The 13700-nt window shown below is 47.4% G+C and overlaps 1 protein-coding gene across 1 annotated transcript; it reads right to left on the reverse strand.

The window, feature by feature from the left end:
* Window positions 1–7809: 7809 nt before the first annotated feature.
* LOC100273850 (uncharacterized) lies at window positions 7810–9508 on the reverse strand. Its single transcript, NM_001148247.1, has 2 exons — window positions 9183–9508; window positions 7810–9045 (listed from the first exon to the last, which is right to left on the reverse strand). Exons 1-2 carry the CDS (start codon window positions 9334–9336, stop codon window positions 8231–8233), a joined length of 969 nt encoding a protein of 322 aa, NP_001141719.1. The 5' UTR covers window positions 9337–9508; the 3' UTR covers window positions 7810–8230.
* Window positions 9509–13700: the final 4192 nt, after the last annotated feature.

The raw sequence follows: 13700 nt of genomic DNA on the forward strand, positions 1-13700 counted from the left end.
GTAGAAGCCGTAGTCGCAGCAGGATTAAAGTCACAGTTGTTTTTTCTATCTATCTATTTATCTATAGGTGGCAACTACTAAGCATTGGTATGATGCTACAAGATATGATACAATAGTAACCTTTTTATTCTCCTCCTACGTTGACACAATGATTAATTGATCAAAATATGTATGTTCTCGTTCATCACTATCTTGGGACAGAAAATTGCATTCCATTTGAGATGACCCGAGTTAAATCCATGCATCTTGCAAATTTAAACGGCATGAATTGAATGAATATACAAGCAGCAGAAGAAGAAGGCTACAAATAAAGAATCGTCAGGCGCCGCTCGGTGACTGACGAAATCCTTCACTGCGCCGCTGCTGCACCGCTGCCACCGCATTTGGCACGGCCTTTATCGCCGCCGCCGACACGTCCACGGCCCTGTGGCTGGCACAACCGGCCAGCAGCCCGGGCGGACGGTGCCCCCGTAGCTGCCTCGTGCCACCGCCGCTGACCCATCTGGCGGGGACGCGGTCGCCGCGCTCCGACGCGTCCGCGGCGCTCGCGGTCACCACGCTCCACTGGATGCTCGCCTCGCTCGGCTCGTAGGGGCAGTCGCCGATCGCCAGGCTCTTGATCTCGAACAGGTCGGAGCTCGACTCGCTCCCAGCGTCGTCGTCGTCGTCGTCATCGTGGAGGTGGTGCGCGGCACCGCCACCGCCACGTCCACCTTTACCTGCTCCGCCGGGCTCGCCACCTTTACCTGCTCCGCCGGGCTCGCCGCTCGCCTCCACGTTGGCTCTAACCGGAGCCAACAGGGTAAAGTTGCTTCGAATTCTCCTCTTCATAGAACCTGGGAAGGTGGTCTCAGCATCCTCCTCCTCTCCTGTGACCTCTGTTGGAGACTTGTTCTCAAATTCTAAGAGTTAAGAACAAGGCAACATAAAAAGTGTTAAATGTTAGGGTCCTTCGTCCTTCGAAGCATTATATCCCCTCGGGAAATAATGAGTCTCGGACGAAGGTCATGAGGGACATACCTTCGTAAACATGGCAAGTAATGACGAAGGACTCACATAAAGCATGAAATATGATATAAGCATCACCAAAGAATCATTTCTATTTTATTAACATGGAAAAACAGAAATGATCTCAAATTACAAATGTACCTTCGGTCCTGAGAGAAGGTGGAGAGTACAAGCGTGACACCAAAAGCAAAATGACAAGTCCGCGTGAACAGTACGGGAGTACTGTTCATCTATTTATAGACGCGGGACGCAGCCCTCGTAAAATTACATCCATGTCCATTACATTTGTTAACGGTTTATAGAAATCTATTGAGGACCCCGAAGTCTTTTTATCTTTAAGTCGGTTCCCCCTTGTGCTATCGCGCCGAAGCTTCCCTGCGTACAGCTTCGGCTGCCTTCGACCTTCGCCTGGCTCAGCCTTCGTCCTGGTCGTGCTCCATATCCATAATTCTGAATCCGAAAATACCTGTTCATATAATTCACTTGGAAAGCATTGTCAAATCATGTTTTTGAGGACCTTCGGAGGACGAAGGCCCCCAACAGTAGCCCCTCGCAATATTAATTTGTAAATAATAAATTCAGATTGCGATACGGACGAAGGCCTTGAGCCGAAGGTCCGAAAAAAACACCTTCCCCTTGCTAGAATAGCAACATTCACTGACAAGCGGGGCCTTTTAACTTTCAACGCCCTAGGCGTATAAATAAGAACACATCGTGAATTCATTTGGTACACACGCTTGCCTTTTGCTTCGGCCCACTAAAAATTTTTAGCTCTTGTTCATTGAGATTTGCTGGTCTTTTTGACTTCGAAGCTTCGGCCTCGGGAACAAATTTTTAGTGTTTCCGAAGATGTCTGAAGACAAGAAGATCCCTGCTGAGACGAAGCTGAGTCTCGAGGAGGAGAAGAATCTGGGGTTCCTGATAGCGATGGCAGAGACTAATACAGAGAAGATCACGAAGGAGATTCTCGAAGGTTTGTCCGAAGATACTGATGATAGCGACAGCTATGATGTAGAAAGTGATGGGGAAGAGGCCGAAGATCGACCGTGGCGACCAAGTCACTCAGTTTTTGGGAAAACAACCATCAAGCAAAGTCACATTGATAATATGAGGGGGCGATACTTCCGAGATATATCTATTGTGAGAGCTGATGCCGGGGAAAAGACTTCTCCCACCCCTGAAGAGGATGAAGTTGTGATTTTCCGAAGCTTCCTCAAGGCTGGGCTTCGATTCCCCCTGAGCAATTTTGTTGTTGAGGTACTGAAAACATTCCAAATCTACCCTCATCAACTCACTCCCGAAGCTATTATAAGAATGGGGATTTTTGTCTGGGCTGTGAGAAGCCAAGGTTTGGAGCCAAACGCTAAAAGCTTCTGCAACATACATGAGTTATTGTATGAGACAAAGCCCTGGGGAAAGGAGCAATACCACAACAACTTTGGGTGCTACAGCTTCGGCGCCCGCTCCGGGTCAAGCTACCCTGTGCCAACCTTTCGGAAGAGGTGGCCCGGAGCCTGGATGTCTGAATGGTTTTATGTGAAAAATGATCTAACAGCGCAAAATAATGTCAAAAGTATCATTATGTACCCAATTTGGCAACGCTTCGGACTTCGAAGGCCGAAGGTTGAAATGGATGAGGCAGCCGAAGAATGCCAAAGAGCCTTCGGCGCAGTCTGCTCCTTCATTGGGACAAGGGACTTGGTCCAGGAGCACATTGCCTTCAGGGTATGGCCACTTGCAGAAAAGTGGGAAATGCCGAAAGAAACCATCAAAGAGTCCGACGAAGGCGGACTAGTCAGATTAAAATACACATTCAAATATGCAGATAAATTTATTGAACCTGATGATGACTGGCTGAAAAGCATTGAAACATTAAGTGATGAATTACTTGGGGCATACTCGAAGGCTGAAAATACTGCACTATCAGCAGCCTTCGGAGGCCGAAAGAAGAAGAGACTGAACCGAGTGTTTGATGCAATCGGGTTCTTCTACCCTGATTATTGTTATCCCATCCGAAGGCAAAAAAGGAAAAATATAATCTCTGAAAAGGAAGAAGCTGGAACCGCTCCTAGCGAGCCAGAATCAAAAGGAAAAAGGTTGAAGGTCTTCACACATCGACCACGCCATATTGAACCAGCTTCGGTGCCGGAGTTTACCGGGAAAACTTCTTCAGCCACCGAAGCTGAAAAACTAATCAAGTCAGCCTTGTTGCCAGAGATCGCAGAAACGGCCGAAGTGCCACCAAAGATTGAATTAGAACAATCAAACATTTTGTTGTCAGAAACAAAAGAGAAAACCGAAGCGCCGCTTACAGAAAAAATTGAGGAAGTAAGAGAAGCAACTGAGGGCTCCAAAACATTAGAAGTTTTGAGTCCTACAGCAATCGTTGGGACAGCAAAACACCAAAAGGGGCCATTAGTGACCCCAAAAAGGAAAAGAATGGTAAATGTACTAGACGTCTTGGAGACGATTAAGTCTTCAAGTACAATTTCAAAAAAGAGTGTTGATGTTGCTGAAGGTTCTACTGAAGCTTCGGCTCAACAAGCTGAAGCTGAAGCTGGGCCTTCAGAGCCCTTCAAAGAACAACCTTTTGAAGCCGGAGCAGTAAAAATTCCGGAACCAATATTAGTTGAAGAAACGGGCACCGTCATCCCCGAAGCACCTGCCGGCATGCATGATTACATCATACGACATGCTTCGGGGAAAAAGCTATCTGAAGAAGAAGCTTATGAGGCCAACCATTATGCAAAGGAGCTGAAATATCCGAAGGGGGCAGTAATATTCAATGGGACAAATGAAGATGACTTCTTATACTGCCTACCGGATAATAAGGAACTATCTGTCTGTCGAGAGATGGCGAGAAGCATAGGCTTTCCGAAGCTTGAAGCTGGGTTAAGTGCCATGACAAAAGAGGATCTCGCAGACAGCCTTGCGTACAACAGCTTGAAGGTACCGGAATTAAACGCTTGAAAAAACCCCCTTATTATTTTTACGCACATCATTCCTTTTTCCTTATTTGAACTCTTTTTCGTATAGGGCCTGATCCTAAGCAACGCGCTGAGAGCGCAGAAGAGCGCCGAAGATGAAAGTTATGAAATTGCGTTTAATAATTTACGCTCCGAAGTTATCAAGCTGAGAAATGAAGCTTTGGAAAAAGATAAAATTCTGCTTACATTGGTGGATAAGGTGAAAAAAGACGAAGCCGCTTCAAAGGCCCAATCCGAAGCTCAAAAACGCGAGATTGAAGATCTTCGGAAACAACTGGCTAGAGCTAAAGAGGAGCGCGCGCTTGAGGAAACGAATCGTGAACTTAGTGATCTTATGGTCAATAAATTGGAATCAAGAGTTAAGGAGCTTCGCACATCGCAGAGGAAATGCTATGTTAAATCTATAGAATGCGTGAATAAAATTAAAAACAGCTTTGCTAGCGTCGGCGCCATTTCCAGCGAGGAGAATTTTTCTCGAGGCAATCCCGAAGATCCGCTGGAATGGATTAGCCACGAAGCAGAGGCCTTCGAAGAAATTCTAAACAGCCGCGGCGACATATGCGCTTTTTCAGGCGCTAGAGGAATTACTTCTGTATTAGAGAAGAAGGGTTGTGGGCACGTAAAGCTTTTAGCTCAGTCCGAAGCTACCTTACGCTCCGAAGATATCAAGGACCCCTCGGCCGAAGCAAGTGTGGTTGCTGGCAAATTTTTTACTGATATCTGGAACGACGGCGGTCGGGGAATGGCACAAGAAATTATCGAAAGGAGCGAAAAAGGCATCCATGAAGCTAGGAAAGTGGCAGAGACTGCTGAAAAGAGTAGGGAGCCCGAAAGACAATTAGGTACCAACTAGTCGCTCTTGTTGCGCTGTAATTTTCATTTTAAACTTTGCTCGCGATTTGTAAAAGTACTGAAGAAGTGTTCTCTACGCTCAGAAGCTGTTGGACGATCTCCCCACACAAAAGGGGATGAAGAAATTAATCAGATGGCCGAAACTATCATGGACAAGGTCGTTGACCAACTTCTGAATAAAGCCGCCGAAGCAATATTGAGGGAAGAATAGGTGCTTATTTGGAAAAAACATTTAAAGTGTAATCTATGTAACATTTTGTAGATTTGAATGTAATATACAAGTCTCTTTTCATTATTGAATTCTTTACGATGCATGAAACTTTAAATACATACCACTTTTGAGCCTTCGGCGAAAAAACACCTTCCCTTCTTTTCATGCGTCGTGAAGAGGATAGCCTTCGTCCAAATTATTCTGATGAATGACATCGATGCCTCGTGAAAACATTTTCCGAAGCTATTTTCCGAAGCTATGCAGCTTTGATATTGATCTGATGAAGCTTGCCCATGTTTCGTGAAAATGTTCCCCGAAACTGTATTCCGAAGCTATACAATTTCAATGTTACTTTTTCAAAGCATCCCTTCGAAGGTTTAGAGTATCCCCTTCTCTTACCAAATGCGATATGATGTATGATGCTTATGCTATGCAAAATGATGTGATGATGTTATGTTATGCATGTGACATTTGTTCCGAAGATACACATAAAATATATTCATAAGCTCTGCATTCCCTTAGGAACGTCTTTGGAGCTTCTTCGTCTTTTACTTAGACGGCATCAGCGTTGACTTTTCGCTGTAAGCCTCCCTTAGGAGCTTCTTCGTCTTTTACTTAGACGGTATCAGCGTTGACTTTTCGCTGTAGGCTCTGCATTCCTTTAGGAACGACTTCTGAGCAGAAAACTTACGCTGCGCTCCCTTTGGAACGACTTTTTGTGACTTTATAAACTTACTCTGCGTTCCTTAGAACGACTTCTTGTTACTCCGAAGGATTTTTAGTCCGAAGGTGTTTCTTGGTAACGGAAGAAATTTTAAGCTTCGGCAACTTAGGCCTGTGGATCAAATAAATTTTTCTCGTGGAAACAACGAAATTATTATATGGAAACTATCAATGTTTTTTGCTTCACAGAAAATAAAACTGAATAGAAAAGACTGCTATCAAAGGTAGGATATGTCAATAAATGTGCTTCGACTCTGGCACAGTGCTGTTGACTGTGCGAGCTTCGGACTGTTCTCTGAAGTCCCTCTGCTGTGGAGCGTATTGACTCCCTTCTGGCTGTTGACCTTGCTGCAATGGAGGTGGAGGCGGAGGCTGCTGCCAGGAAGCTTGAGGTTGACTTGCCGAAGCTACAGAAGCCGCAGGGTGGTTGTCTATGTATTGTGGGACATAAGGCGGATGAAACGAAGCAGTATGCAAAACCTGCTTTGACTGAGCTTGTTGAGATGCAGCTTCGGCTAGTTCCTTTTGCTTCTGAATTGTAACATGGCACGTCCTAGTGGTGTGGCCCTTGCCCTCTCCACAGAATAGGCAAAACAGTCTCCTTGGCTGATCTCCGAATCTTCCGCCGAAGCCCCTGGCACCTCTGCCTCTTGGGGCTGGTGGCCGAAAGGAAGTTTGTTGTTGCCCCGAAGCCTGTGAGGAGCACTGCGGCCTGTTTTGCTGACTCCCCTTATCATCATTCTGAGCGCTATGAATGGAACGGACATGCCTCGGGTAGTATCTTCCTGCGAAGCCCCTGGTCATCTCAGAAAATCTGAAGGCCTCCTCCCTTCTTTGGCGAAAGTCATTGTCGGCACGAATGTACTCATCCATCTTTTGGAGCAATTTCTCCAGGGTCTGAGGAGGCTTCCGAGCAAAGTATTGAGCTGCAGGTCCAGGACGAAGCCCCTTGATCATGGCTTCGACAACGATTTCATTGGGCACCGTTGGTGCCTGCGCCCTCAATCGTAAGAACCTTCGGACATAAGCCTGAAGGTATTCTTCGTGATCCTGAATACACTGGAAGAGGGCTTGAGCTGTAACCGGCTTCGTTTGAAATCCTTGAAAGCTGGTCAGTAACATATCCTTCAGCTTCTGCCATGAAGTGATCGTTCCTGGCCGAAGGGAGGAATACCAGGTCTGAGCAACATTCCTGACGGCCATGACGAAAGACTTCGCCATGACTGCAGCGTTGCCCCCGTACGAAGACACTGTTGCTTCGTAGCTCATCAAGAATTGCTTCGGGTCGGAGTGGCCGTCAAACATGGGGAGCTGGGGTGGCTTATAAGATGGAGGCCAAGGAGTAGCCTGCAGCTCAGCAGACAGAGGAGAAGCATCATCAAAAACAAAATTTCCCTGACGGAAATTATCATACCAGTCGTCTTCGTTGACGAAGCCCTCCTGATGAAGGTCTTTCTGCTGAGGCCTTCTGTTCTGTTCATCGTGAGTGAGATGGCGAACTTCCTCAGAAGCTTCGTCAATTTGCCTTTGCAACTCAGCTAGGCGGGCCATCTTCTCCTTCTTCCTCTGCACTTGTTGATGTAGCATCTCCATCTCTCTGATTTCTTGGTCCAGCTCTTGTTCCTCAAGCGTCGGGCTAACAGCTTTTCTCTTCTGGCTTCTGGCCTCCCGAAGAGAGACGGTCTCCTGGTTGTGGTCCAGCGGTTGTAATGCTGCAGCCCCAGCCGCTGAAGCTTTCTTCGGCGCCATAGCGAAGGTCTATAGCTTCCGAAGGTGTTCACGAAGACTTGAAGTGGAAGTGAGTTCACCGGAGGTGGGCGCCAATGTTGGAGACTTGTTCTCAAATTCTAAGAGTTAAGAACAAGGCAACATAAAAAGTGTTAAATGTTAGGGTCCTTTGTCCTTCGAAGCATTATATCCCCTCGGGAAATAATGAGTCTCGGACGAAGGTCATGAGGGACATACCTTCGTAAACATGGCAAGTAATGACGAAGGACTCACATAAAGCATGAAATATGATATAAGCATCACCAAAGAATCATTTCTATTTTATTAACATGGAAAAACAGAAATGATCTCAAATTACAAATGTACCTTCGGTCCTGAGAGAAGGTGGAGAGTACAAGCGTGACACCAAAAGCAAAATGACAAGTCCGCGTGAACAGTACGGGAGTACTGTTCATCTATTTATAGACGCGGGACGCAGCCCTCGTAAAATTACATCCATGTCCATTACATTTGTTAACGGTTTATAGAAATCTATTGAGGACCCCGAAGTCTTTTTATCTTTAAGTCGGTTCCCCCTTGTGCTATCGCGCCGAAGCTTCCCTGCGTACAGCTTCGGCTGCCTTCGACCTTCGCCTGGCTCAGCCTTCGTCCTGGTCGTGCTCCATATCCATAATTCTGAATCCGAAAATACCTGTTCATATAATTCACTTGGAAAGCATTGTCAAATCATGTTTTTGAGGACCTTCGGAGGACGAAGGCCCCCAACAACCTCCCTCCCGATGGCTGCCACTTTCGCGGTCCCAAGATTCAAGCTTGGCGGGAGACCGGCCGCCACCAGGTCATGCCTATTGGCAGCCCCAGAGAGCCCAAGCGCGGCCTTGCGCATCCTCAGCTCCTTGTACCAGTCGATCCCGGTCGCCGCTGGCTCGGCGGCGGCGTTGGGGGCTTCTTTGGCCGCGCAGCCGTCCACGCGCACCGACCGCTTCCCGGAGCACGTGCGCATGAGCACGCCGACCTGGACGCAGCACTTGCTGTCGCGGGAGCTGCGCCGTGGACGAAGCCTGCCCCCGAACCCGAAGAGCGCCGTCTGGCTGTTGGCGCTGAACGCCGAGCTCGCGGTGAAGCTCACCGTCGTCGAAGACGGCTTAGTCATTACCACGGCCTCCGTCGCCGGCGGCGGCCTCGCGGCGGCCGTCTCCACTAAAGGCTCCACCTGCACCGCTACCGCGGGGGTGATGACACCGACACTGGCGCCTTCCTTGCGGTCCCCGTCGCCGTCCATTGCGCCTTTGAAGTACCGCTCGGCAGAGAACACGTCGAGCTCGCCGTCGGCGTACGTGCGCCGGCGGCTGCCCATGCTAATCGCCGGCAACGGCCGCGGCGCCGCCCGGCCCATGTCAAGGTACGAGGACAGGGAACCGTTCCGGCGCATCCCGGTGATGGCGTCGTCGAAGGTGACCACCTTCCGGCCACCATTTCCCGATCGCCCCATCTCCATGGTGCAGCGAGCCACAGGAGATGTTGTGAATAGGCGCACTTATAAAGACATCACATCACAGTACACATCACCGAAATAAAATAAAGATTAAGAAATGCATGGACACATAAATATCACCAGCTGACTGTTCTTTGTACGAAAACTACTACTATCACAAATAATTCAGCAGACAAACCTAATTGCCGATTTGTCTGCGTGAAGAAACTGCAACGACAACAAGGAGGAGATGAGGAGGATGTCAAGTTTGCTTGCACAGTACGGCTGGAGCACAGATGGCCGTATGTTTTATGATCAGAAATTTGAGACGGTAGCTGCTGCCTTGGCATCATCCATCCACAGAGACATTGGGGCTTGGTGCCGCTCTAACACTCATGCTAGCAACTAAATCTGAAGCTGTTCTGCAGCATGATTCCGACAGGACAGTGACCTGCGAAGGCGACAAGAAAAGCGTTGCTGTCCGTCAGGGAAAAAGAAAAGGGCAACGATGGGCGTTTCCTGTTCATCTGCCAGTGAGAGTGAGAGAGCAAAGAAATTTGAACAGCAGTGACGCTCTTCGTCTCCAGGTAACACTTGGGAGTTGGGATGCATCATCGTCCGAGTCTTTATCCTGTGCTGCTAATTTCCCGGGGAAAATATTCGAATTTCCAAACTGGATTTTCTGAATTAGGAGGCTAGAGCAGCGTTGTTCGCCCCTGGATGAGGTGAAGAGAGACAGGCCAGCCGCACCACACAAGGTACCGTGAGAGTTTTATGCAACAGTTTAGCTGTAGGTGTTTATCATGGAACAGTTCTTCACTCTGCTCCACAAACCCAAGTGCATTGAACAACTGCAGCGTGCACAAAGATTGGTGGTTTTCTTCTGGTAACGGTAGGAAGGTGTGCTTTGGGAAAGATAACTGGTCTGGACTCTGGAGTGGACACTCTAGCTTGGCTACTCTGGCCTCTATGTGTGGCTGCAAATGAAAAGAATAGCACTATAGCAGATTGTTGTCATACAGAGAACCTCATGTTTACGTTTTAATTTTAGTTAGTAGCGCTGTGTCTCAGGGTCTGATGAGTATAATGTGGGAGGGGCCTTGTAGTCCAGATAGCTGAATGCATCATTTTTCAATAGCGACGAGACCATTTGGGCTTATAACTCTAATCTCATATATTCTTTTCAATCTTCGAGGGATGTTTGTTGACTTGATGAGCATCACAATAAAGACCCCGACCACTGCTTGACGCCTAACATCTTGAAATTCTTCACCAATAAAAGCCTATTAGGAGTTCAGTCCTTGTACTCAGACCTCAGTGATCACACTTGCATGAGTTAAGCCGGTTTATGTTCCAGCTATTTGGAAGATCGTTGTCCCCCCCCCCCCCCCCCCCCTAAGTTCATACTAACTTGTGCGAACACATGGTTGATATGTATCCACATGTGTCGATTAATGATGAGTGATTATCAGAAGATAATCAGGCTTTGTTTGAGTTTCAAACTAAACATAGACGTGAGTGTGTGGGCAACATGTCTCATGGCTTATATTGATGTACAGGTGAGGAGCACTAAGATGGTCAACAGCTATGGAGAAGATTAAGTAGGGTCATGTCGTGCAAACGTATAGTGGGCTACGAAGGATAAACGAGAGGCTTGGACCAAGTGACAAGCGAGTATATATGTCGAGTAGTAGTCTGTGTTGACCAAGTCAAATAGAGACGCCGGATGACGTGGTGACCGGACGGATGAGGATGGACGATGACACGTGTAGAGATCGAGAAGGAGGCATAGCAGATATAGTTTTGCAAAAGGTTTTGATGGTTTGGGCATCAAATCCACAAGCGATATATTTTTGGCTTTAGGCCTCAAAATCTTGTTGGTGCTTGGGGGTCTATGTCCGCCCGAACACGCCAAGTGCACCAGACAACTAGATGACCAAACCTTTTGTCCGACCACAAGGCCATCGTACTAATGAACTCTAACCAACTTGATGGACTTGCTTAGGGGTTTGAGTCCTCCCTAGCGTGCTAAATGCGCCCGATCAACTAGACAACCAAAATAAATCCAAAACATCTTACTCAGAGCCTAGGCCCACATGATGTGCTATAAGCACTCCGTTAACAACGGGCAAACAAAAATCGACCCTTACCCAAAAAATTGACTTGTTTTAAAAAAACTTAGGTCTTCTCATTTGTCAACCCCTCATCTGATTTCACAAAATCACTAGGGGCCTTGGGGGCTAAATCCACCGGATGCCCTACGCATGCCTGGTCGTCAATCTGCCTTAAAAACTGAAGTCATCATGCTTAACAACCCAAACCAATTTTACTAAATCGCCTAGGGAATCAGGGGCTACATCCACCAAATGCGCTACGTGCACCCAGCCTACCAGGATGGCCAAAATCGACCTAAACACTTTGAAGAACAGTGTCACTCATTAAGGTCAAATTGAACATAAACAAAACCGAGAACCAAGAAAAATCTACAATGGAACCATCGTTTGAGTTTTAAAACTGAACAGATAGCTCGGGGGCTACTAATGTGTACCCATATAGGGGGTACCCCATGATGGCCCAAAAAATTAGAGCACCTCTATTAAAACCTAACTAAGACCATGACAGCCTCAGTCATAGTATCCCCAACCTGGCCACCCCCGACTAGGTTGGCCCCAACTAGAACAACCCTGACATGGTCACTGTGACCAGGATGGCACCCAACCTAGTCACGTCGACCAGGTCAACCTTGATCATAATGATCCTGACCATGTTAGACCCGACGATAACGATCCCGACCTAGTCACCCTGACTAGGTCTCCCTAACCTCAGTTGCCTCAAACACTGCTGATATGGTCATCTCGGCCAGGTCAGCCTTGACTCTAGTCACGCTAAGCTAGGTCAGCATAGGTCGTAGCGTCATACAATTTTTATAAGACTCTGTAGAGCCACTCTATGGAGGCACCATGAATCTCTATGCGGGACTAACACATCTATGATTTTTTGACCGCTCGACACATGTGAGAGAACCTAGAGGGGGTGAGAGCACCTAGAGGGGGGGTGAATAGGTGATCCTGTGAAACTTGAAACTTAATCCACAAAAACTTGATTAGACGTTAGCACAATAATGCCAAGTGGCTAGAGAGGAGTCTCAACAAAACACAATAACCACAAGAGACCAATCACAGAGATGGCACAGTGGTTTATCCCGTGGTTCGGCCAAGACCAACGCTTACCTACTCCACGTTGTGGCGTCCCAACGGACGAGGGTTGCAATCAACCCCTCTCAAGCGGTCCAAAGACCCACTTGAATACCACGGTGTTTTGCTTGCTTTACTATATCCGGTTTGCGAGGGATCTCCACACTTTGGAGCCTCTCGCCCTTACACTTGAAATTCACAAAGAAGCATGGAGTAAGGGAGGGATGAGCAACACACTCAAGACAGGAAATCACAGCAACACCACGCACACAAGTCGCAACAAGAGCTCACAACACAACTCAATGAGTTCACAACTCAACTAGAGCTCTAATTGCTATCGCAAGGAATCAAAAGCGCGGAATCGATGTCTTAGTGCTTAGGAATGCTTTGAGAATGCTTGGTATACTCCTCCATGCGCCTAGGGGTCCCTTTTATAGCCCCAAGGCAGCTAGGAGCCGTTGAGTGCATTCCAGGAAGGCATTTCTTGCCTTCTGTCGACTGGCGCACCGGACAGTCCGGTGCACCACCGGACACTGTCCAGTGCGGATCTCTTTCCTTATTTGGCGAAGCCGACCGTTGGCGCCTTGGAGCCGTTGACGCACCGGACACTGTCCGGTGCACACCGGACAGTCCGGTGCCCTCTTCTAGCCGTTGGCTCGGCCACGCGTCGCGCCCGGATTAAGCGGCCGACCGTTGGCTCACCGGACACTGTCCGGTGCACACCGGACAGTCCGGTGAATTATAGTCGTACGCCATTTATTTCTTCCCGAGAGCAGCAGATTCGCCTGAGCCAGCCTGGCGCACCGGACACTCCGGTGCACCTAGACAGAGCTGGCTTTGGCTGAACAAGGCCATCTCTTCTCCAATTCGATTTCTCCTGTTTCCAGCACTCAGACACAATACATTAGTCTCTAAAACAATGTACTAAGTCTGAGAACATACCTTTATACTTGATTTGTACTTCGTCCACCATTTGACACTTAGGCACTTGTGTTGGACACTAAATCACCAAAACACTTAGAAATGGCCCAAGGGCATATTTCCCTTTCAATCTCCCCCTTTTTGGTGATTTATGCCAACACAACATAAAGCAAGTAGAACAAGTACAATATCAATTCAAATAAGAACTCAAATATGTTTTGAATCAAATTTGGCATATATGGATCATTCTTTGCCACCACTTGGTTTGTTTTTGCAAATCAAACTCAATTTCCTATCTCTAAGTCAAACACACATGTTGAAACATAAAGAGAGATATTTCACGAGAAATTGATCAAGGATTCAAAAACTCCCCCTTTTTCCCATAATTAAGCCTTCTCCCCACAAGAGACCAACTTTTGACAATAAGAGGCAAACAAGAGTATTTTGACAAACAAAAACTCTAACTCTACTTTTTCAAAATTCTCAAGTGGTAGCTGATCCATTTCTTGCTTTGGCCTTATTTTCTCCCCCTTTGGCATCAAGCACCAAAACGGGATCAATTTTGCCCCTTTAACCCCATTGCCTTACCAAAATCTTCAACT

The sequence above is a fragment of the Zea mays genome, chromosome 1 (assembly GCF_902167145.1).
Source record: "Zea mays cultivar B73 chromosome 1, Zm-B73-REFERENCE-NAM-5.0, whole genome shotgun sequence".
Taxonomy (NCBI): domain Eukaryota; kingdom Viridiplantae; phylum Streptophyta; class Magnoliopsida; order Poales; family Poaceae; genus Zea; species Zea mays.

What these genes read in the sequence shown, in the direction of transcription:
- LOC100273850 (NM_001148247.1), bottom strand. Translation starts at nt 9,336, where the DNA reads ATGATGCCAAGGCAGCAGCTACCGTCTCAAATTTCTGATCATAAAACA. An exon ending in GCAGACAAATCGGCAATTAG is followed by an intron (nt 9,046 to 9,182) that starts GTTTGTCTGCTG and finishes TGTCTTTATAAG; the next exon opens with TGCGCCTATTCACAACATCT.